Source organism: Rhinopithecus roxellana, chromosome 15, assembly GCF_007565055.1.
Source record: "Rhinopithecus roxellana isolate Shanxi Qingling chromosome 15, ASM756505v1, whole genome shotgun sequence".
NCBI classification, from domain to species: domain Eukaryota; kingdom Metazoa; phylum Chordata; class Mammalia; order Primates; family Cercopithecidae; genus Rhinopithecus; species Rhinopithecus roxellana.
The window spans coordinates 81883698-81906289 of record NC_044563.1 but is presented as its reverse complement, the minus strand read 5'-3'; the positions used below and the strand labels follow the sequence as shown (position 1 = coordinate 81906289).

The 22592-nt window shown below is 44.3% G+C and overlaps 1 protein-coding gene across 2 annotated transcripts in view; it reads right to left on the bottom strand.

Moving 5' to 3' along the window:
* Positions 1-22592, bottom strand: part of SORL1 (sortilin related receptor 1) — a 184896-nt gene that overhangs the window by 14937 nt on the left and 147367 nt on the right. For both annotated transcript variants that reach the window (XM_030917509.1, XM_010356463.2), the window contains 10 exons: positions 22322-22471; positions 14868-14999; positions 14080-14206; positions 13750-13919; positions 12367-12479; positions 12046-12150; positions 11169-11241; positions 8168-8250; positions 6515-6611; positions 3998-4182 (listed from right to left, as the gene is read on the bottom strand). In XM_030917509.1, coding sequence (XP_030773369.1) covers positions 3998-4182; positions 6515-6611; positions 8168-8250; positions 11169-11241; positions 12046-12150; positions 12367-12479; positions 13750-13919; positions 14080-14206; positions 14868-14999; positions 22322-22471 — 1235 coding nt within the window. The remainder of the gene's footprint in view (positions 1-3997; positions 4183-6514; positions 6612-8167; positions 8251-11168; positions 11242-12045; positions 12151-12366; positions 12480-13749; positions 13920-14079; positions 14207-14867; positions 15000-22321; positions 22472-22592) is intronic.

Genomic DNA, 22592 nt, shown 5'->3' with positions numbered 1-22592 from the left:
TGGAAGAGGACATCAGCTCATGGGCCAATGACCTCATTTCCTTGAAATCCCCAATTTAAGACCCTGGAACTGCTTCAAAGGAGCTCAGAGAGAAGTCTTCATTCAATATTTATTACATTTACAGCATTTACAGAGAAGGCACTTGGACCAGGCACTGTATGTAGAGCTACAGAAATAAATATGATGTGGTCTCTATCCTCAAAGAGCTCATTCTGGAGGACAGGTGGGCAGAGAAGAAAAACATACATAATTATAAATAACAAGTGGCAAACATAGAGCGTTAGATGCTACACCAGAAACCCACATGATGAGCCAGGGAACCGGGGGAGCTATTAAAGAGGGGGTGTCATTCTACCATTGGCAGCACGGACGTGGGCTCCAAGGGGATGTGCTGAGTGGGAAGGAAAGTCATGGGAGCTTGCAGAGTAGATGCGAACACCCCAGCAAGTATGTGGAGGGAGGGAAGGAGGGCAGACACTGCTTGCTGCCCAGCAGGGACCCATCCTCCCTTTCTTCCTCAGAACTCTGGTACTTACTGAGAATTGCTGCCTAGAAAAAGTCTACACTGCGCACCTCCCTAAGCTAGGAGAGGCTAGACAAGGAGCTTCCAGCCACTGAGATGCAGAAGTGTCACACGGAAAGCTTTAGGAGGGCTCATTACAACAGAGGGAGGAGCCCTTCTTCCTGCCCTCCAGCTGCCTGGAATACAGATCATGACTGCAGCCCAGCACCATGAGGTAAGCTTGAAGACTCATGTCACAGGCTGGAGATGACAGGGCTCTGGTGCCCGATCAAATCGTGCTGCTCTGACAGAAGCCCTGCACTGCTCAACTCTAAGCTTCTTTTAATTACGAGAGGAAATAAACGGTTCAAAGCCACTGTTACTGTCACTTCCTCTGCTCTATGCATCCTTGCTTAGTCCTAGCTGGTAAACATTGGAAACTGAGGGAGTTTCAAGCAGGGAAGTGGGAATGGGATGAAGCTTACGGCAGAAAGTGGAAGCCGAGGGAGTTTATAACTGGAGGGTGGGAGCTGAGGAAGCTTTCTATGTAAGGCAGAATCAGAGAGAATTTTCTCCAAGAGTTATGTGCACAGGTAAGACAGGGGCTTGAAGAGAACTGTAGGAGCTGTAGGATCCATGGGATGAGCAGGAACTGAGCAGGGATCCACAAAGGGATTTCCAAGTCCCAGGCAACAGGGTGACTTTCTCCAACACTGCTCAGCAGCTGTGAGGACTAAGCTCTGATTTTTAAAATCTTGCCCAAATTCCTATCTAAGGGGTCTGGGGAGTCACGTCCTACAAACCATAAATTCTCATCAGATGGGTTTTATTTCATCCTATATATCAGACTTACTTTCCAACTTGACCCTGGCATAACATCATGAGACAAGGAAGAAAATCAAAATATTTTACCCCAAAACATGTTTCTTTGTCATAACTCGAAATGGCCCTGCAAAGCTGTCCTTTGTGGGGGAAAATTCGCATCTGTAAAGAATCTCTATGTACATAGCTAGATCTTTTCCTTCCAGGCCCTCCCAATCCTAAAGACATTAACTAAAAGTCTTGCACCTTTTAAAGATCTACATTTGTCATCTATTTCCCCTAAGGGCAGCCACTAGAAGACTTCAAAACAACCTTGGTCTCCACAATCTTTTTTTTTTTTTTTTTTTTTTTTTTGAGACGGAGTCTCGCTCTGCCGCCCAGGCTGGAGTGCAGTGGCTGGATCTCGGCTCACTGCAAGCTCTGCCTCCTGGGTTTACGCCATTCTCCTGCCTCAGCCTCCCGAGTAGCTGGGACTACAGGCGCCCGCCACCTCGCCCGGCTAGTTTTTTTGTATTTTTTAGTAGAGACGGGGTTTCACCGTGTTAGCCAGGATGGTCTCCATCTCCTGACCTCAGTGATCCGCCCGTCTCGGCCTCCCAAAGTGCTGGGATTACAGGCTTGAGCCACCGCGCCCGGCCCACAATCTTTTATCTTAACCTAAACATTTCCTTTCTGTTGATCTCAGGTCTTCAGACAAACTCAACCAGATGACAACCAGAAAATGTTTAAATTTACCTATAGCCTGGAGCCCCACCTTCCTCGTGCACACTTTGAGTTGTCCTGTCTTTCTGGATCAAACCAGTGTATTTTCTAAATGTATTCGATTAAAGTCTCATGCCTCCCTAAAATGTGTAAAACCAAGCTGCATCCCGGCCACCTTGGGCACATGTTCTCAGGACCTCCTGAGGGCTGTGTCACGGGCCATGGTCACTCATATTTGGCTCAGAATAAATATTTTCATATATTTTACAGAGTTTGACTCTTTTTTTTTTTTTTTTTTTTTTTTTGATAGCTGAAAAAGGACAGACAGGAGAGCACAGACAGAGAAAGAGGAAGGGAAACTCTGAAGATGGTGATCGCCTGGGAGGATGTAGGAAAGAGAAGCGCTGAGGGATTCAAAGGAATCCCAAAGCAAATGCAAATGGAGCTGCAAAGCATGAGGTGGGAGTAGGCCAAGTGGGGGCTTAGAGTACAGAGGAGGACAAGGCTGGTGACTGCCCTGGATGGGGTGTCTCTGGAGAGGAAAGGGGTCCACAGAGCTATGGCAGCCAAGGGATGAGAGGTTCCCCACATGCACAGTGACAATGGCACTTCTCACAGTAGACAGGAAAACCATGAGAGCTATCAGGGTCCTCAGTGAACTAAAGAGGGGCAGAAACAGAGAGCTTCCTACAGGTGATCTCATTTGCACTCTCATCTCTGAAAGCCACCTTTAGTGTGACCAGTACATGAGCTGGGATGAGGTGCAGGAAGGCTCCTCCAACTTCATGCACACTTAGAGACCCTTAATCAAGTCAGGCTTCATCTGTGCAATTGCCCTACTCTGGACAGATAGTTGGGGGTGATGAGGCAGTCACGTGCTGCAGGGTATATAAATGGAAAGAAAGGGTGCTTTGTGAGTAGACTCAACTTCCAGGTAAAAGAGAGCTCCGGGGATGGGTCAGGGCTTCTCATCACCTGTCCCTGCCTCAGCATCAGGTGCTGGGACATACAAAAGAGCAGAGGCTGCCAAATTAGCCAGACTAGAACTGAAACTCAGTCTACTGCTTGTGAGAGCTTTAACTCTAGCAAGTTACTTAGCCTCACTGAGCCTTAGTTTCCTCGCTGGCAAAATGGGAATATTTACCCACAGAACCAATGAAAGGAATAAGGGGGAACATGGGTTTATCGGGTTTTGTACTGTTCCTGGCACATACTGGCTGCTCAGTAAACTTTAACTTCTCCTTCCTTCTTCTTCACTGATTTTATAGACAATTACTTGCAAACTTTGGTTATTTCCCTATAAATCTGCCCTGTGCCAAATGCACACTGAAGATATCCTCAGAAGACCAGACCTAGGCTAGTTCCTCCGCTCATCACTAAGGATTTACTAATTCCTGATTATAAATTTACTTCTATATGCTTTTCCATTGAGAAAATCCAGAAAACAATCCTTCCCTTCAAGGAACTTACAAACTAGTTAGGAAGATAAGAGTAACAGACAGAAATTATCAAATAGGGTAAGGCTGTATTTAATGAAATATCACGCTATCTGGAACCAACTATAAATATAGTAGGAGTTCATAGGGAAAGAGATCAACTATAGAAGGGAGGATTTTCTTGCATAGCAGGAGGAGGGAAGGACTCCAAGGAGGAGAAAGGGCATAAGCCAAGTACAGAGAGGCAAGAGGGGGATGAATGTGCCAAGAGCCTTGGGACGGTCGACCTAAAAGCAAAGGGGACACACTGGGGAGGAGAGGAAAGCAAAACACTAGACTCAAAAAGGAGCACAGATCTGATCATAGTGAATCCTAATGCACATACGAAAACAAAGGAAAAAGAAAGGCCTATCTCCAAGTGCAGCAGGGACACTGGAACATTCGCAAAAGACAGAAAAGCCCTGGAGTTGTGTGGTGGCACAGCATTAGGAGACAGTCCACACTCACTTTGTGATGGTCATTCTGGCTGACTCACCACATTCCGGGGGCCGGTCCAGGTACATTCCACTGCAGTCTGGTTGATGGCTTTGGCCTTGAGGCTAGGTGCAGGTGGGCGAACCCCTCTGGTCATGACATGCTCAAATGCCAGAGGGCTATCCCCCAAGTCAGTCTTGGCCCAGGCAGAAATCTCATAGGACGTATGAGCTGTCAGATTGCCAACTGTGAAAACAGGAAAAGGAGATTCCAGGAGGAAGCTGGGGGTGTGAGTCGAGAATGTGTCTTGGTACACGCACTTTCTAAAAAAATAGTAATCTCTCAATTTAAATGAGTTCCATGTACTGTAGGACTGTCATTAGATGACAAATTCATTCAACATTGATGCACTGATGACGACTGTACATAACACACGGCACAGGCACTGGGTAATTTCCTTAAAGCTGCCCATCCACGGATATGGGTTGGTACAATGCTCCTGGAAGCCATCTGGCCTTGTATAACAAGAACCTTGAAAATCATACCCTTCAATCCAGTTATCCTATGAAGTCAGAGAAAGACTCGAAAGTGTGTTTAATAAGGATTCACATTACAGTGTTACAATAGGAAAAAACTGAATGTAATTTGGTTGTCCAGTAACAGTGTAATAATTAAATAATGTGCATTCCATGAACTACTGTGCAGGCACTAAAAGTTGTTTCAAAAATATTTGATGACACTGGAAAATTCTCACAATTGTATGTTAAGTAAAAAGGGCGGGATATAATACTATATATGGCATTATTCTGATTTTATAAAAAAGACATAGTGATCAATCCACAGAAAAATATATTAGAATACATTTGAAATGTAAAAGTGAAATTACAGGCAATTTTAATTTTCATTACACTCTTTTTGTTCTCTCAATTTTCTGAAACAAATATGTATCCCCTTTCTAATCAGAGAAAAACTAAAGGAAGCCGGGCGCGGTGGCTCACGCCTGTAATCCCAGAACTTTGGGAGGCTGAGGAAGGTGGATCACGAGGTCAGGAGATCGAGACCATCCTGGCTAACACGGTGAAACCCCGTCTGTACTAAAAATACAAAAAATTAGTTGGGCGTGGTGGTAGGCACCTGTAGTCCCAGTTACTCAGGAGGCTGAGGCAGGAGAATGGCGTGAACCCAGGAGGTGGAGCTTGCAGTGAGCCGAGATCGTGCCACTGCACTCCAGCCTGGGCGGCAGAGCAAGACTCCATCTCAAATAAATAAAGAAATAAAGAAATAAATAAATATATAAAACTAAAAGAAAAGTGAGAAGGGGGAGGCTATGCTAACAGGATAGCCTTTGGAATCAGAAAGACTGGGGTTTAAGGCCTGACTCTATACTTTGTGGTTGTATAACCTTGGATAAAATATTTAAACTCTCTATTTCCTTGTTGGTGAGATAGAGAAAAAAATAACAGCACTTACAGCAGCTGCTGGCTTACAGGGAGAAAAAAAGAAAATGCTTATAAAGTGCTTGGCACAATGCCTAGCATGGCACTAGCCCTAACAGATTTCAGACAACAGCTAGTTAAGACTTCTGCTCCTGACTCTGCCAGTTTCTACTGGGGCAACACTGAGGCCATGAGATCATAGGCTTTGGAGTTAGAAAGATGTGGGTTCCAGTCCTGGCTCTGCCACCACCTGAGAGTATGACTTATTCTTTCGACTTCAGTTTTGCCTCTGTAAAGCAGGCATATCTCATGGAATTATACTTGGGGTTATGTAAATAATATGCATAGAATGCCTATGTAAATGCCTGCACATGGTAGGTGCTCCATGTGCAAGAGTACCAATAACAACCTCCTCAGGCACCTTGTAGACGTCCAGTTAAAAAAAAAAGTAACGATAGAACATTTGTAGTCTCTATTTTATAAGGCTGTGACAAGGACTAAATAAAAACATGACTGAAAGTACTTCACGCCTAGAAGACGGAGACAGGAAGAAACTCCTAAGTCATTCTCAACAATCACGGGCAGCTTTTGCCACTTAGAAATAAATTAAAATCCATCCTGTAGCACGTGTTTAGATAGAGGAATTGTAGCTGAGACTTGCTGCTGGTACATATGTAACAAGGACTGGACCACTCCTCCTTTACTTTTTGTTCATTCCTCCAGGCAACATATATTTACTGAACGCCAGTTATGAATTAGGCCTTCTGCTGTCTCTCATTAGCAACGGAATAGAAAAGAGAGACAGGAAACTGTCTACATCTAAGAACTCTTTATTTTGGAAATCAAAACTCATCTGCAGAGAATTAGTCTTGCCTCTGTCCAATTTTCCTCCTCATGGCCCCCAACTTCCACTAAGGGTCATGAGGTTGAAGGAGGGCTTGAGAGGCCGCCGAGTGAATCCCTCTGCCTAGGATCAGCAGCACACTTACAGGATCCTCAATGCACAAGAACCTGTCAACGCAGAACAGCTTCCACAGAATACCTCCCATTCCCTGGCACCCCCAATCAAGCTCTATGGCGGGAAGGCGTCGGTCCAGCCTTACTCCTTCTTGCTCACACACTGACCAGCACCAGCGTGTTACCTTTGTGTGACAATATGCTTCCTCGGAAGTTCAAAGTTCTCCTCTCTTGCTTGTGGGTATCAAACGCCCAGAAAAGGTTCACCACATAGCCATTCACCTGCCAAGAACCAAGAAGCATGTTAGATGAACAGCTAGTCATGCGGCACACCAAATACAAAAGGCAGGATTAAAAATGCACCTCTTTTCTGCTGTTTCTTTGGGTATCTCACTTCTTACACTGAACAGGTTGTTTTTTAAAATTTTTAAACAGGTTCTATTTGTGCTACCATCAGCTAATATTTAGTTATACTCTACCTACTTTTAAAAACAAACAGCAGACCATGTTTAATTTATAAATTCGATGCAACAAAAAAGTGAATGAAGAATAAAATAATAATAAACAATCAATAAAGGTCGAAAGAGGAAACTTTGGAAAGATAATTAGGCTATGGAAATTAAGGATAAATCCTTGCAGTCAAGGCCAGGAGGCCAATCCACCCAAAACAGGCTGGTTAGATCTCATTGTCTAACTACAGAAAATACATCCACCCATCAGGGAAGACTACCTTTTCCAAGTCCTGGGCTCATAAAAGGATTTGATCTAAAGATCTTTAAATATGGGACAACAAACAAACAAAAATATTTTCAAGATCAAAGACCACAAGACAAGAACCACATAAGGCCATTTCTTTTTCTTTTTTTCTTTTTTTTTTTTTTGAGACAGAGTCTCACTCTGTTGCCCAAGCTGGACTGCAGTGGCATGATCTTGACTCACTGCAGCCTCCATCTCCCAGGCTCAAGCAATTCTCCTGCCCCAGCCTCCAAGTAGCTGGGATTACAGGCATGCACCACCACACCCGGCTAATTTTTGTATTTTTGGTAGAGACGGGTTTCACCATGTTGGCCAGGCTGGTCTCAAACTCCCGACCTCAAGTGATCCATCTGCCTCAGCCTCCCAAAGTGCTGGGATTACAGGCATGAGCCACCATGCCCGGCCAAGATCATTTCTTATATCAACTCATTCTGAAGCTAAGGGCATGATACTAAATGGTAGTTAAGTAAATGGCACAAGGACTCTGAAGGCTGCTTGTCTCAACACAACTTCATCAATGGAGAGGCTGTGAGGAGGGACAGATAAGAAGGAACACTATGGAAAGTGGATCTCAGCTTGAGGAACCACATGGGCACAGATAACAATGGTGAAGTCGGCTATGCAGAGGGCCAACAGAAGCGAGGGCGGTGCTGGAAGAGGAAGATCTTAGGTGGATGGAAAGTGAATATGTTTCCAAGGTATCCAACTCTCCCACAAGAAGGTTGTTCTTCCACTGTGAGTGCCTCAGCATTAGCGCTTAGCACCAGGAAATCCAATAAAGCTGAAAATTACAGGGCATACATACTCTGTTAACACCAACTCTTTATTTGCACTGTAGCTGTGAACCATTTAATTATATGGTTAAGGAAAAAAAGGCACCAGGCTGAGGCAGAATAATTACATGCAAAGACTCAAGTTGTTCTTCGTGGAGGGAAGGAACCACCTAGTTCTGGTATTTTAACTTCACTAGATCTAGCCGTTCGTTTTGTTTTTGTTTTGTCAGGTCTCACTGTGCTATGTCCTTTCAGTTCCCATACAAAATAAAGCCCCACCCAGCTGCTGGCTTGAAATTCCCACATTACCTTGATATCACTCTCCATGGTCAGGGTGAAGCTTAGATAATTTTCACCATAGCTGTCAATGTGGATATCTGGTCGTGGGATCACTGAAAACAAAAAGGAATTCAAAAACAGAAGCCACGTGATGAAAAGCGAGGAAGGCAGGACTTAACAGTTTTCAACTTAACGGACAAAGCCATCTTTCAGTCGGGGAAGAAAGGGTATTTCTTTGGCAGTGTTCCTCATCTATCTTTTTTACCACTGTTTTCCTGAAGCTAAGGTTGGTCCACAGTTGCTTGGTGAACACAAAACTATCTTGGCTCAGTCAGCTATCCTGGCAATTAGGTCAGGCAGAAAAGTTCCATTTTGTAAAGGTCCCAAAACAGCCCAGCTTCAGCCTCGTTCTTAAAGGCACAGGGATCATTCACTGCGAGTGGCATCGCGCTTGGCACTAACGATGCCCCACCAATCTCAAGTCCTTTTGGAAGGCTGACAATGGGGTAAATCATAAATGGCAGACGTGCGTGTAGCAAAATGGAAAGAATGTGGCCTCTGGAATCTGGCAAACTCGAGTGAGGAGGACAGATACAAATTCCTGTTCTGGTAGCTGTGTAACCTGAGCAAGTTACTTATCTTCCTGGAGCGGAGAGACGTTATCTGCATTTCACAGAGCTGGGAAGGTTAACTAAAATAATGTAGGTATGGTGCCTAGCACTCAACTGATACTCTCTTTCTCTTCCTTTCCAATATAGCCTCACATATGGCCAACTAAACAACTAGAAACCAACTGGTGCTCTCAAAAAGACCGGAGCTCAAGCTGAGAGTTAATGGGCCAAGGAGAAGTGGCCAAGGAAAGGACCCCTCTCACTTCAACCAGTGAGCACCATGCTTGTCCTCTGGAAGGTCTTCCCACCAGAAGGCTGACAGTGCTTGGCCCAGCATGATCTAAAAGAGCTCAATGGATCAATACGATCAGAAAATATTATTTAAATGACAACTTGCATATTAGACTCTCTGCACATATGCCCCTTCTATAGACTGGGCAAGAGAGACTCAAAGGAGCAGATAAGATTTGGTGGCAAAAGAGATGTGTTAAAGTCTGAAGAGGTCTGTCCAGATGATCAATCACGTAATAAAACTCGACTTCAGAAAAATTCAATAACTGGAAGAAGAAAGGATATTGGAAGCTTCAGGCGGCCAACACAGAACAAAACAGTGTGGATGCTGCATATGGTAAAGCTGACTTGAATTATAATCATGGCAGCCACAGACAAGTCACAATCCACTCCAAACCCCAGTTTCCTCAGCTACACAATGAGGATAAGGATACTTATCTCTCAGGATTCATAAGGATTAATAAGAGACCAATTCATGAGCAGCAACAGCACGGTGCTAGTGTATAAGAAGTGCTCAGGGAATGGTGGCTTTTCTCATTGTCATTACAAATCCACTATGTTCACCAATTAACCTGGCATGTCTGGCTGATGCCTCTGCTGTCTTTGTCCTTCATCTTAAAATATTATTATGATACCAGGTCACAGATATTTTACAACAAACACTTTGTGGATGTGGCACACAACTGCCTTCTGTATAAATCCTAGCCCAAATATATGCAAGGAGCTGAGATTCATCCAAATCACAGAAAAGAAGTTAAAGAGAAGCAACCACCCACTGAGATTTTCAAATGCGGTTGTGACTTGTGCCTTTGGAATTCAAGGTACATGTTTTTGGTTGATCTTCCAACATCCTTTCTTCTTGGTATGTGTGGTCAGTGTTTTGAAACAGACTTTGTAGAGAGAAGTCATAAAGCAATAAAAATTCTAGGAGAGTGTGAATTCAGCAGGCTTTCTCGAATACCTGCAAGCATTCAGCTCCGAAGACCATCTGCTGGCACTATGTTTGACCGCCTTGGGCCCTGATCTCAAAGGCTCCAGATTTTAGAGGGGACTAGATAGTGACTCTCCATGACCCAGAGCCTATTCCTCACAGGCTTAGGTTAAAGTAAAATCTTCCAGTCCTGTTGCACGCCACAGTGTCCACCCAGTTTTAATACCTGGAAATCCAGAAATGCAAGTCCCCAGTGCCAAGGCTAAGGTTGGGAAAACCACTCTGGAAAATGAGTTGTAGTCCATCCCCCAAAGTAGGCCAGAACCCTTCATTTAACTGGTTCGATTCACTCATTCATCAATTACTTCCTTAGTCTCTACTAGATGCCCGTGATAGAGTAGAGAAAAACAGACCAGATCTCTGCCCTCATGAGGCACTCGTGCAAGATGCTGAGCCCGCCACCCCCGGCAAGCAGGGCGGTCCAGTAGGCCGCGTGTGTCTCAGCCCAGAGAGAAGCGTGGAGCACAGTGGTTAAGAGCACAGGCTTTGGAGTCAGGTAGGTCAGGTTCCAGTGCCAGCTCTGTCACTTACTGATTGTGTGTCCTGGGGCGAGTGACATAACCTCATTCCAGTTCCTTATGTTTTTTTGTAGTTGTTCCGACCATTCAATTAGATGAGCTGATGTACGCAAAGCAGTGAACACTCTAGAGTGTCCTGCCCTTGGCAAGCCATCAGTTATTACTAATACCAGCTCTAGTACAAGATAAAAAACCACCTACACACAGTTTGCCAGTGCCACTGGGAGAATAACAAGACTCAGCATGGTGCTTTCTTTAAAACACCATAAATGAACATGCACAAAATCATCTTCGGCTTTGGCGAGAAGGAAGGACTCCTTCTATTTTAGATATTGTGACTACTCACAAAGGGCTGGGCACGATGACCTTTGGAAATCCCTTTGTATGTCTGCATTAGAAGAAATGCTCAGTTCTAGGAGGAAAAACACACTCCGTCACTCCAAAAAGACTGTGTATCTAAAGCACTACAGAGACACCCAGAAATGTGCATGTGCTGGGAAGAAGGAATTTGTGTGACGTTTTTCTAACCTACGCTTCTCCATTTTCCAGTCATACTGAAAGTCATTTGAAAGGGTTTCTATAATATTTTCTCTAAATCTGCAAAGGCTGGGATCATTTACCTTTTCCTTTTATGGTGGTAATGCATTTAGAATCGCTCCAGTTTCCTATTCCACGACTAGTCACCGCAGCCACCTTTTCAAATCAGAGGGGGAATTAGTATGAAATAAAGGCAATACACCACACAGCAAGAATACCGAATGAGTTAAAGGGCTGAGATTTTGGCAGTGAGGGTGGAAAAATTTTATACAGAGTGATCCAGAATATTCAGAGGCGCCAGCATCTGAAATAAGAGGACAAGATACCCAAGGGAAGGAGCTTGGGTAAAGGGCATTATGACAGCCCTAAGATCAGGAAACGTCTATTGATCGACAAATATCAAGGTTCTTCTAAAGGGCAGGTGTATGGGGGGGGGGGTGTTCATAAATAGACACATATATAAAAAGGGTGCTGACAGAATGATCAGTGTGAGAGTCACGAATGTGTACACTTAATGGTCTTAGCAAACATGTTTTACACAAAATCTCTTTCTGCTAGAAATACTAAAAATATATTTCATAAGAACCTCACAAAATCAGTGTCGAAAGACTACTTATCATAGCTCTGCATCATCCTGCAGCTAAAGATAAGCAGAGAAGAGCTGAGTGCAAAAGTACAGGAGCTGGAAAGCTAGCAGAATTTCGGAGTTAAAAGCAGGGGAAGCTGCATTCCCATAAACGCCCCGTTATCGACAGAAACTCTGACGTCAAGCTCTCTGTGGCGTCCATTTAAGAGACTGAAAGAAACTCTGAGCTCCCCCGTCCCAGGACAAGAAGTTGGGTATTTTGCAGATGACTAATACGCATCTCATAAAGGTGAGTAGAGAGTTCTCACAAAATAGCAGCAATTTCGCTCAGTTCTAAGACTGCGTGGATGGCTGGAATGGACGGCGACACTCACTCTGACGGTGTATAGAGTGTTGACCAGTAAGTTCTTGATTTCTGTAAAGTTACTAGCAGCCCTCTGGGAGGCCCACATCTTGGAACCACTCCTGCTATACTCTACCTAAAGTGAGAAGAAAAAAAAATGTGAGGAAAGGGAACCAGCGGTCCAGGGCATCCTAATACCTTGCAAGGAGGTGGGAGGAGAGAAAAGAAGGTGAGGAGCAGAATGGGTCATCACCTACAAAACTATACCAAATCAACCCCTACTCATACAGAACACCCAGAAATCTCCTAGCTCCCCCAACACACATACGGCCAACTCCTGGAAGATACTTACAATGTACTCACGGATGAGGCCATGGGTGTGGATCGGAGGAGCCCAGTGGCCTACAATCACACCTTCTGCTTCCCTGGGGAGTGACAGCTGGAGATTTTGAGGGGCATCTGGCACTAGAAAAAGAGTCAACTCAAGGTTAAAACCCATCTGCCTAGTGGCCAACCAGAGGAATTTTCCTGGGCTTAGAACAAGGACAAGAAAGACTCCACAGCCGGCACTGAGACTATCCACTAGAAAGGCTGCTAGCTTGGTCTTCACACTGCCAAGACACTTTTCCTCTTCTTCCAAAAAGCAAGGTGTGCCGTCCACACATCACATCATGGCTTAGTTGAGTGTGTGGTAAATTTGTGGCTCATAAGGCCTGCAGGATAGAACCACTTGGGCAGGCTGAGTCACCACTGACCCTATGAATTCAATGCTCAGATCTTAATTGTCAATGACAGCACCTGCTGCCTCTGCTTCTTGTACAACAAAAACAAAGTACTGTGGGCATGACTACCAAAAAATAAGAGTAATTTTGTAACATCACAGAATTTCTATATCCAAATGAATGTGATCATCTTCAAAGCAGGCTCCTTAATGAGTTTAGTGCTAGCATATTCAAGATACTTTAGGCAATGGAAAAAGATGACATTCAAGCAGACAGTTGCTCATGTCAACTACTTGGAAGTAGGGAGGAGGTGAGGAACTCTCTTAGACACATAAATTTGGTAAATTTCTTAAAAACTTAGCCACAAAGCCAGGCGCAGTGGCTAACATCTGTAATCCCAACATTTTGGGAGGCTGAAGCAGGTGGATTGCTTGAGCTAAGTAGTTCAAGACCAGCCTGGGTAACATGGCAAAACCCCATCTCTACAAAAATATAAAAAGTTAGCTGAGCATGGTGGCACACACCTATAGTCCCAGCTATGCGAGAGGCTGAGGCGGGAGAAGCACCTGTGCCTGGGGAGACTGAGGTGGTGAGCAGTGATTGCGCCTCCACCGCACTCCAGTCTGGGTGCCAGAGTGAGACCTTGTCTCCAAAAAGAAAAAAAAAAACTTAGCCACAAAATTGCTGATATGCCTCATATTTTAATGACGATGACCTCCCAAGTACCAAGTACTAGGAAATATCTAGAGAAGGAAGGTAGAGGTAGAAACTAGATAAAAAATGCAAGAGGACAATGGTGGAGAGAATCTTAAATTAAGGTACAAGAACAGTCTCTGATGCAGTAAGGAGAAGAGATGTTTGACAGCTCTCGCAAGACTAAAAGCTTAGCCACAATACTTCTGTACATGTGAGGCACACGTGTGTTCCCACATTCCTGAGAATACTCGGAAAGACGCTCACAAAACCCCACCTGAGGTCTTACACACGCCATAAAAATTAACTGAAACACTTACATCCCTCCGGGGTCCTCAGGGTCACAAAGTCATTGGTGTTGTGTGCCTTGCTGAGACACTGAACTTGTACTTTAACCTGATACGTGGTATCTGGTTTCAAGACTTTTAATACAGTGTTTGTCTTATTGCTGTGGGTCTCCAGAGTCTTCCATATGCTCTCTCCAACCACCCTGGCCCAAAAAAATAAAGATACTGTCACACTGGAGCAGCATGGGGGGCTGAGATGTCTGACTCAGTTAAGAACATGGTGCATGCCACTAGAGAGCTTTCAGAGCATCCTGGGACAATGAAGACATCATTTTCATCTCCCGTGGCAAAGACAGGACCCACCTGTAGTAGACACTATATACACAAGAAGCAGAGGGCATTTTTTTGGGCCGCATCCAGGTCAAAGTCACATCCCCAGAGAAGTCAGCTGTCCACTGAAGATTCTGTACTTTGTACACAGTCAACTCATCTAGAGAGATAAAGGAGAAAAAGTCAAAAAAAGTTACATCTAGGCTGGGCATGGTGGCTCACACCTGTAATCCTAGCACTTTGGGAGCCTGAGGCGGGCAGACTTGCCTGAGCTCAGGAGTTCGAGACCAGCCTGGGCAACATGGCTAAACCCCATTTCTACTGAAAATACAGAAAAAAAAAAAAAAAGTTAGATCTTACAAATCCTTAGATTTCAGAGGACCCCAGCTTTTAAACAGAACTACCGCGATCTAGATTATCAGGAGGTCATAATCATTATCTGAAAAGAAATCTCAGAAAATGTAGTTGAAACCTCCCTATACAATCCCTCCTAGGGTCTCTTGAGATAAGAACAGAGTTAATTCCACCAGCAGATTGAGACTGTGAGAGTCATGACGTATGGGCACAAGGTGGAGAGTCCATAAAAAAAAAAAAAAATCCAAGACCAGCATTTCACTAACAGGGAGGACACAGCTGCACGTTATATCAGACTCTGGCCAAGGCTCACCTCACTTGGGGCTCCAAAACTAGGCACAAATCTGTTTCATCCTCAGATTGAGGAACAGTTCAAAAAGGTCCTAGCTCGAGATCTACACGGGAGGGGCCCTGGGGTAAGCGAGCCTCCCAGCCCAGCCCAGCCCAGCCCATGGGCCGGCACTCACCATTGCAGGCCTTCTCGTCGCTCTCGTCTGAGCAGTCCAGGAAGCCGTCGCAGCGCTCCGAGAGCACAATGCAGGCCTCCCCATCCTCGCACTGGAACTCCCTGCTCATGCAAGTCAAGGTGCTGCGTGTGGCTGAAACACAGACAGGCTTCTTAAACCCACGGGGAGGGGCCGTATGGTACTAAAGGCTGGGCCCAGGTTTATTCGGGTTTAGGAAAAGTACTAATAGGTTTCTGCTTCAAAATACTGCTTCATTCTGGAATGACCAGTGATGGAATCTACACCGGCACTGAGGTGCCATCTCATCTAACATTAACAATTGGAATCTGCATTCAGGAAGAGGGAGCCCTTTGGAGTCAAACAAACTAGAGTTTAAACCCTAGATCTGCGTGAGTTTGAGCAAACCACTTAACATCACCCAAGTTCAGTTCCCCTATAAAAAATGGAAGTAACAATTCCATCGCTGTCATGTCTACAAGGATCTAATGGGATCACACACCTGGAATAGTGCCTGGCTCCTGGCCAGCATCAACAAACTGTAGCTATTACTCTACAGTACTATTATTCTGCTACTATTATTGGTTTGCAATCTAGAAAGAGGAGCTGATTTCTGGTTTGAGTAATAGAAATAATAATGAGATGAATCTCAACAACATTAAGAGGCATGCATACTTTATGTAGTATTTTAAGTTGTTTGGCTTTTCAAAGTACTTTCATGGAAAATGAAACAAAACAAATAATGAGCATTGGTAAGTTAAGGGTTACTCAATTGTATGGCTAGGATATTGACCAAAATGTGGTGTGCTCTCCAGTTCTGAAAGTAGATTTAAACTGCATGGGAGGCTCTAAAAAGAAAGCAATCACCAAAAAATTGCAAATCCTCCTGAAAAGAGAAAAGGTGAGAACGGCTATAGACAGCAAATCTGCTATGCAGGCTGTGTACCTGGGTGGTACAAATCTGCTATGTACCTGGGTGAGCCCAGGAACAGTAATTTGAGGCCTTCCTTATACAGATTCACACCTGCCTGCCCAGTCCTGGACAAGGAAGGGCTACATTAGAAATCCAATGCCACCAGTGATGAGGGTCTAAAATCAATCTTGCTCCTCCAAGTCAAACACGTCTACATCCTAATCCCTGGAACCTGTAATATGTTACCTTATGTAACAAAGCAACTTTGCAGGTGTGATTAGATTAAGGACCCGGAAGTAGGAGAGTTCAGCCTGGATTATCCAGGTAGGCTCTGTCTAATGACCTGGGTCCTTAAAAGCAGAGACCCTTTTCTGGTTGTGGTGAGAGAAAGAGAGAAAACAGAAGAAAGGTGAGAGACATGCAACATCACTGGCTTTGAAAATGGGGAAATTACAACAGACAAAAGGAGGCCGAACATGAGTGGCTCCATTCTGCTCCCCGCACCCTGCCCCCTGCCCGTGGTGACATCTTGTAGGTTAACGGCCTCTGCTTATCTCGGCACAGCAGGTAGACCAAGCTAACTATGGAAGGAATTTTGTTTATAGTTTAATTTTAAAGCAACGATGATAATAGTCCCTTCCTGAAACTAACCCCTGAGGAAATAAGGAGTGTGTTCACACAAGTAACAAGGTTATGTTAAAGGTGATATGAGCATTGTGACCTGAGCAAGGAAGCTTCATCCGCCCCACCTCAGACCCAGGCATGTGGCCATGGGTCACCTCTTGACCTCGACCCCCTCCCTCTTCCCCTTTCTGCTAACATAAACAACCACACTTCGAGACGTAGGTAAAGAAACTGGATAATGTTCCCATGAGAGCAACAAGGATGCTCAAGAGGAATGGATAAAGGATCCAGGGATATTTTCCTAGAGATGAAAAGATACAAGGATGGGGGAGGTGCTGAAAAGACGTGCAGACTCTAACAAGTGTTCTCCACTGATGAGTTTTCATGAGAAAGAAGAATTAAGACTTCTTTGCACGAGTCTCCAGGATGGAGGTACAGACTTTAGTTCACTACTTATTAAAAAACAATTCTGATACAGAAATTGTCAACAGGAGAAGGGAACTATCAAAACCACTTATAAGGCTTTTCACAAACTATAATCCCCCAATCTCCAGGAAGATCACTGCATTTCAGAATTCTATTATATACTGAGATGTAATTGGTTTGCCATGGTGGGGGGAAGCTTGTAACAAACAAACGTGTATTCAAGAATTAAAGAAAGGTTTGAGAACCACTACTGTAATAGTCTCAGAAGCCCAAGATGGAATTCATCCATCCAGTGAACATTCACGGAGGTCCTACCATGACTCAGGCACTACTCCATATGTTAAGAGTATGGGGATATGTGGAACAGATGAACGATCTGCCCTCATGGAGCTTATCTTCTATTGAGAGAGACTGCAAACAATTAATCTGATCAGGTTACGCCATTTTTTATAGGATTGCCAGGGAGAGATTCTGTTCAGAGCGGATTATTTTGAAAAATACCAAAACCCTCATCACAGAAGTATTCCACTGGGTAACGTGATAAAATACAATCAAACAACAGCTAAGCAGTAGAGCTGAGGACGTTGGAGGTTTCTTTATAAAGTGTGTCTCAAAATTTTAAGAGCAAAAAAGCATGGGCTTTAGACTCTGGAAATAAGCTGGGTGCGGTAGTGTGCACCTGTAATCCCAGCTACTTGGGGAGGCTGGACTGCTTGAGTCCAGGAGTCTGAGACCAGCCTGGGAACATAACCAGACCCTGTTTCTTAAAAAAAAAACAGAATCTGGGAATAAGGTTGTCATTGATCTCTGAAAATTCTTACACTGATAATGAAACAGATGATTGACAGGCACTTAGAACAGAACTTAGTAGCCTTCAGGGGACAGCTTCTCTAAAAAGAATCACACCACACTCATCTCATTTCATTTTTAGATAAGGTTATCAAATTATTGTTGGAAAAAAACTGTGGATATAACACATCTTGATTTTAAGACCCTTAACTAGGCAACATCCCCGTGAATAAGCCAGATTGGAAACAGGCTGAAAACACGGATTTCAAGAATGCCAATTAATGAATTAGTATCACCCAGGAGGGAGGTCCCATTTCTTTTCTCTTTCTTAATTATCTCCAATGTTCATCTTATTATGTGGTTGCTTATTCAGCTCAGACGTTCCCACTGTTATTTCGGTGAGTGTGGGGCCAACCTGTCCCCGTTGGTTTAACACTCTAGGAGTCCACTTTGTTCATTCCTTTAATGTAAGGGCAGAATTGTACACTAATCCCTATTCGGTTCATCTGTGTTGGTTTTGGTGTATTCTTCCCTGTTGAGAACTTTCAACATGGCTTTCAACCTAAATAAATAACCCAGTCTGGTACTGGCTAGGTGACGCTCTTGGATCCTTAATTCTCCTATCTCAGCAAAGGAGATAATACCAAAATCACAGTTATTTTGAGAATTAAGTGGAATGAATACATGATTTGCCTGAGAATAATGAATAGCACATTAAAACCCACCACCAACGTTTAGCTTCCCTTGATAAATCCTGAGTGTTTTGCCAGAAAATAAGCTATCTGGGCAACTTTGTATTATTTGCAAGTATGACAGGCATTGCCTTCCAAGTTTTCATCTGGTCATTAAAGAAGATAGGACCACTTTAGAAAGCATCAGAAAATATTACCACAGCGAATAGAGCAAAGCAGAAGCAGCCTGAAAAAGACCATTTATGATAAAGCAAAGCGAAAAACAGAACAGCCAAAATGCAAGAAAGTAAACAGGCATAACAACGGAAGAAGTATGTAAGGCGATAGAATGAGAAACAAGAATCTTTTAAGGCTTATCAAAGGCTGCCACATCCTGCTAAACACAGAACTTAAAAAAAAGAAGTACACAGCAGGAAAATTAATTATATTGAAGACAAACTCTATCAGTGAATCTAAACACTTAATTGTATGAACTTGCATTAACTTTGAAAGAAAATGACAAAGCTCAACCTTATAATTGATAGACATGACAAAGAAATGAGAAAGAGATGTAATATGGAAATGTTAACCAAGGAGATTAAAATATCCCTCAACATCTGAATTTATTTGGTTTACTTTTTAATTTATGTGACAGAGTTTCACTCTTGTTGCCCAGGCTGGAGTGCAGTGGCCAGATCTCAGCTCACTGCAACCTCTGCCTCCTGGGTTCAAGCGATTCTCCTACCTCAGCCTCCCAAACAGCTAGGATGACAGGCATGTGCCGCCACGCCCAGCCAATTTTGCATTTTTAGTAGAGATGGGGTTTCTCCATATTGGTCAGGCTGGTCTCAAACTCCCGACCTCAGGTGATCCACCTGCCTCGGCCTCCCAAAGTGCTGGGATTCCAGGCGTGAGCCACCGCGCCTGGTCTATTTGGTTTATTTTTATAGATTTATGTATTTACGTCTATGGATTTATATGCAAGTATCAAGAGATATCAAATTATCTTAATCTTTTTGGTTCTTGGGTTCCAGATAACAAGGGGCATGTTCTGGACGGAGAGAAATCCATCCCCAAAATGGATCTGAAACTGCTCAATTCCTGAGTTCCAATAGGAATAGTTTAGTAATGAAAGATTCCTTACAATCTTCCTAAACTAAAATAAACAAATAAATAAATAAACGAAACAAAAAGAAATCACCCTACCTTAGAAACCGAAGAATTAGAAAGACTCAAAGGCTGTTTCTTGAAAAAAAAGAACCCTAGGTAACAACGTATCCAATTCCTTGACTTTTAGTCAAAGAAAAGACCCTTCAGGCAGCTGAAACAAAAGCAAAAGTGACATTCCCAGAGATGAAAGGATGCAGGAACGATGGGGGTCCCGGGACCCCTGCCGAAAAACCAAGTGTTAGGAGAAAAACCTATGCATGGTGGAAATAAATTAGTTTCATATTTCAAGTTAAGGACTTGGCCAAGATGATTTTTTCTCTTAACTCAGAGCACATCAAGGCCTAGAATGAAATTCGTCTCCAAAAGTCCATCACTGTAGAGATCATCATAAGGAACAACAAACGTGTGAAAATTGGCAAAGGCTCATTCCAACGGGCAAGTGAAGGACACGTGCACGGACAATTAATGCAGTAAAATGAAAAGGAAGACAACAATGCCCCAGTTTCTGACCTTCCCCTTTCACTTTCTACCAGGATGACTTGCACTACCTCAGACGCTAATGTCAATCAACGAACCCACCATCGTGCCTAGCCCCACCCAGGGAAAGCTGTGACTCCTCATCCTCAGCATCCCCCGCATAGCTGGTGGCATCAGCTTTCACTGTCATCCTGGGGGAAACCCTCATTCTTCCTTTTTCCTAATCACCACTGCCAAAAAAACCTCACTGGATGCTGTTAATAGTACCTCCAATATACTAAGAGGTCACTCTCCCTTTTTCACCTTTACAGTCCCATCAAATAAGCCTCCTAATGGGCACCCAGCTTCCAATCTCACCTCAGCCTTCTTCTAACCCATTCCCCACGTGATGAAGTCCAAGTGATCTAAGATATAAAAACCCCATCTCTGAAATCTTCAATGGCTCCCTAGGACCAGCAAAATAAACTCTAAGCACAGGGGTCGCCCTATCCACCTCAGGCCTACCTCTCTGCACTCACCTTTGTCCCACTCACAACCACTCTACAGGTCTGTTTTCCTATGCCTCTGAGCCTTGAACTATACATGCTGTCCCCTGTGTCTAGGATGCCCATCATCTGCCACCTTGTCCCACCGTTGTCCAGTCACCATCAATGGGGCTGCCTCTCCTGGCCTGTCTCCACCTCTCCAGGAAGCTGGCCCACCTGTGAACTATGCCAGTTCCTTGGATCACTTCTGCTACTGCCTACACCACACTGTAGGATAGCTGCTGACTTGATGACCCTCCCACTAGAATCTGTATTGCCAGTCACCAGGCATGGTGGCTTAGGCCTGTAATCCCAGCACTTTGGGAGGTCAAGGTGGACAGATCACTTGAGGTCAGGAGTTCAAGACCAGCCTGGCCAACATGGCAAAACGCTGTCTGTACTGAAAATACAAAAATTAGCCAGGCATAGTAGTGCATGCCTGTAATCCCAGCTACTCGGGAGGCTGAGGCAAGAGAATCACTTCAGCTCAAAAGGCGGAAGCTGCAGTGAGCTGCGATCCCAGACTTGGGTTCCCGAGCATTTCCTCCACCATTGCTCTTGATTCAGTGGTCTGAGGTGAGATCACCAAATTCACATTTCTTATACGTACTTCCACATGATCCTGCTAAGTCCCATAAATTTTATAAATACTGAATGAGAGGAATTAAGAGATGACTAACCTCCACCTCAGATTCTATTCCATCTCTAAATGGTAAGATTCGGTAGGGTTCCAAGTGAGGCTTAGTTTGTCATTGGTTGAAGAAGTCATTATTTTAAGATTAAAAAAAAATGGGACCAGAACAGGGATCAAAGTGGAGGAACTGAGACATTTGCTGCTTAGGGTTAGGGCTTGGCGGCAGGGAGCCTCTCAGCAGAGAGTGAGAGGAGCTTCCTCTACATTCACCAGGGCAGGAATCAGGCAAGCATGGACGAAGCCCTATCCTGGCAAGGAAGGGAGTGTGACTGGCTAGGACATCTGTTGTCTGCAGCCAGCAGGAGACTGGATGGAGGGGAGGACCGCAAAGCTGGGATCCCTGAGCCAGAGCAGCACCCAACCATCAAGGAGGCAGGCTGGTGAGAGGCTGCATAAGCACCGTTCCAGCCATGCCCTCCCTAGTCCACTACAGTAGGACAGACCAGCCAGCGGTGGCATTAGTGTGTGGCCAGGGACTGAAAAGCGCTGACTGGTCACATGAGGATAACACTTGCAGAAGCCAGTGTCTCCCTCCATCACTTACTCCAAAGATCCTCCCTGGGTACATCAGAGGACCGAACACCAGGACCCACTGTGTTTGAAAACTACCAACTCCAAACCTGTAGAGAATGCATGCATCACTTCACCCTGGGTTCAGATGGCCTTGCGATTACTCCCCATGTGGCTCAGCACACTATCTCACCAACCATAATTACCCTAAAGGCTAAGAATGAATTTTCTTAATGGGGAGCTAGAGGCAAACCCTCTAACAACATGGCCTCTATGCCCAGTAAGGGCTCACTAAATACTTCCAGAAGAATGAATGCACATACAGAAGAGTTGTGGCTTTCCCCATGGGTGTTTTTAAAGAGTTAAATATGCTTATGAAACCTATCTAAAATATTTATTTTAGTCATTCAGAAAGTATTTTTATTGGACACGCTCCTGGTATTTAAAACGCAGTCAACTTATTAAAAAGAAAGTGACTAACGCAACGGAATGGGTGCACGTGGCAAACCTCTTGTGGAGAATGCAGTAAGAGCATGGTTATGCAAAAGTACACAGACTCACACACAGGCGTGTGCTGATCCAGAAATGAAGCAGAAGCACTGGAACTGCGCTGTCTGCAGAAATGTGCCCAGGGGGTGAAGGGCTTTCTGACTACTCACGGCAATTGGCCTCGTCCCGGCCATCCTGGCAATCTCGGTGGCCATCACAGCGCTTCCAGTTGGGAATACACTTCTTTGGTTGGTGGCATTCGAATTCAAATCGGTCACATCGCCCAAGTTGGGTGGGAGTGGAGGCAGCAGTGACATTTGCTAAAATAAAAGATTTTTAAAGTTCACTTTTTAGTATTGAGGGAGCTGGCCAATAACAGCAACCAATCAATATGCTAGGAGATTACGGTGCTTTAGAAATTATAGTGGGAACCTGAAGACA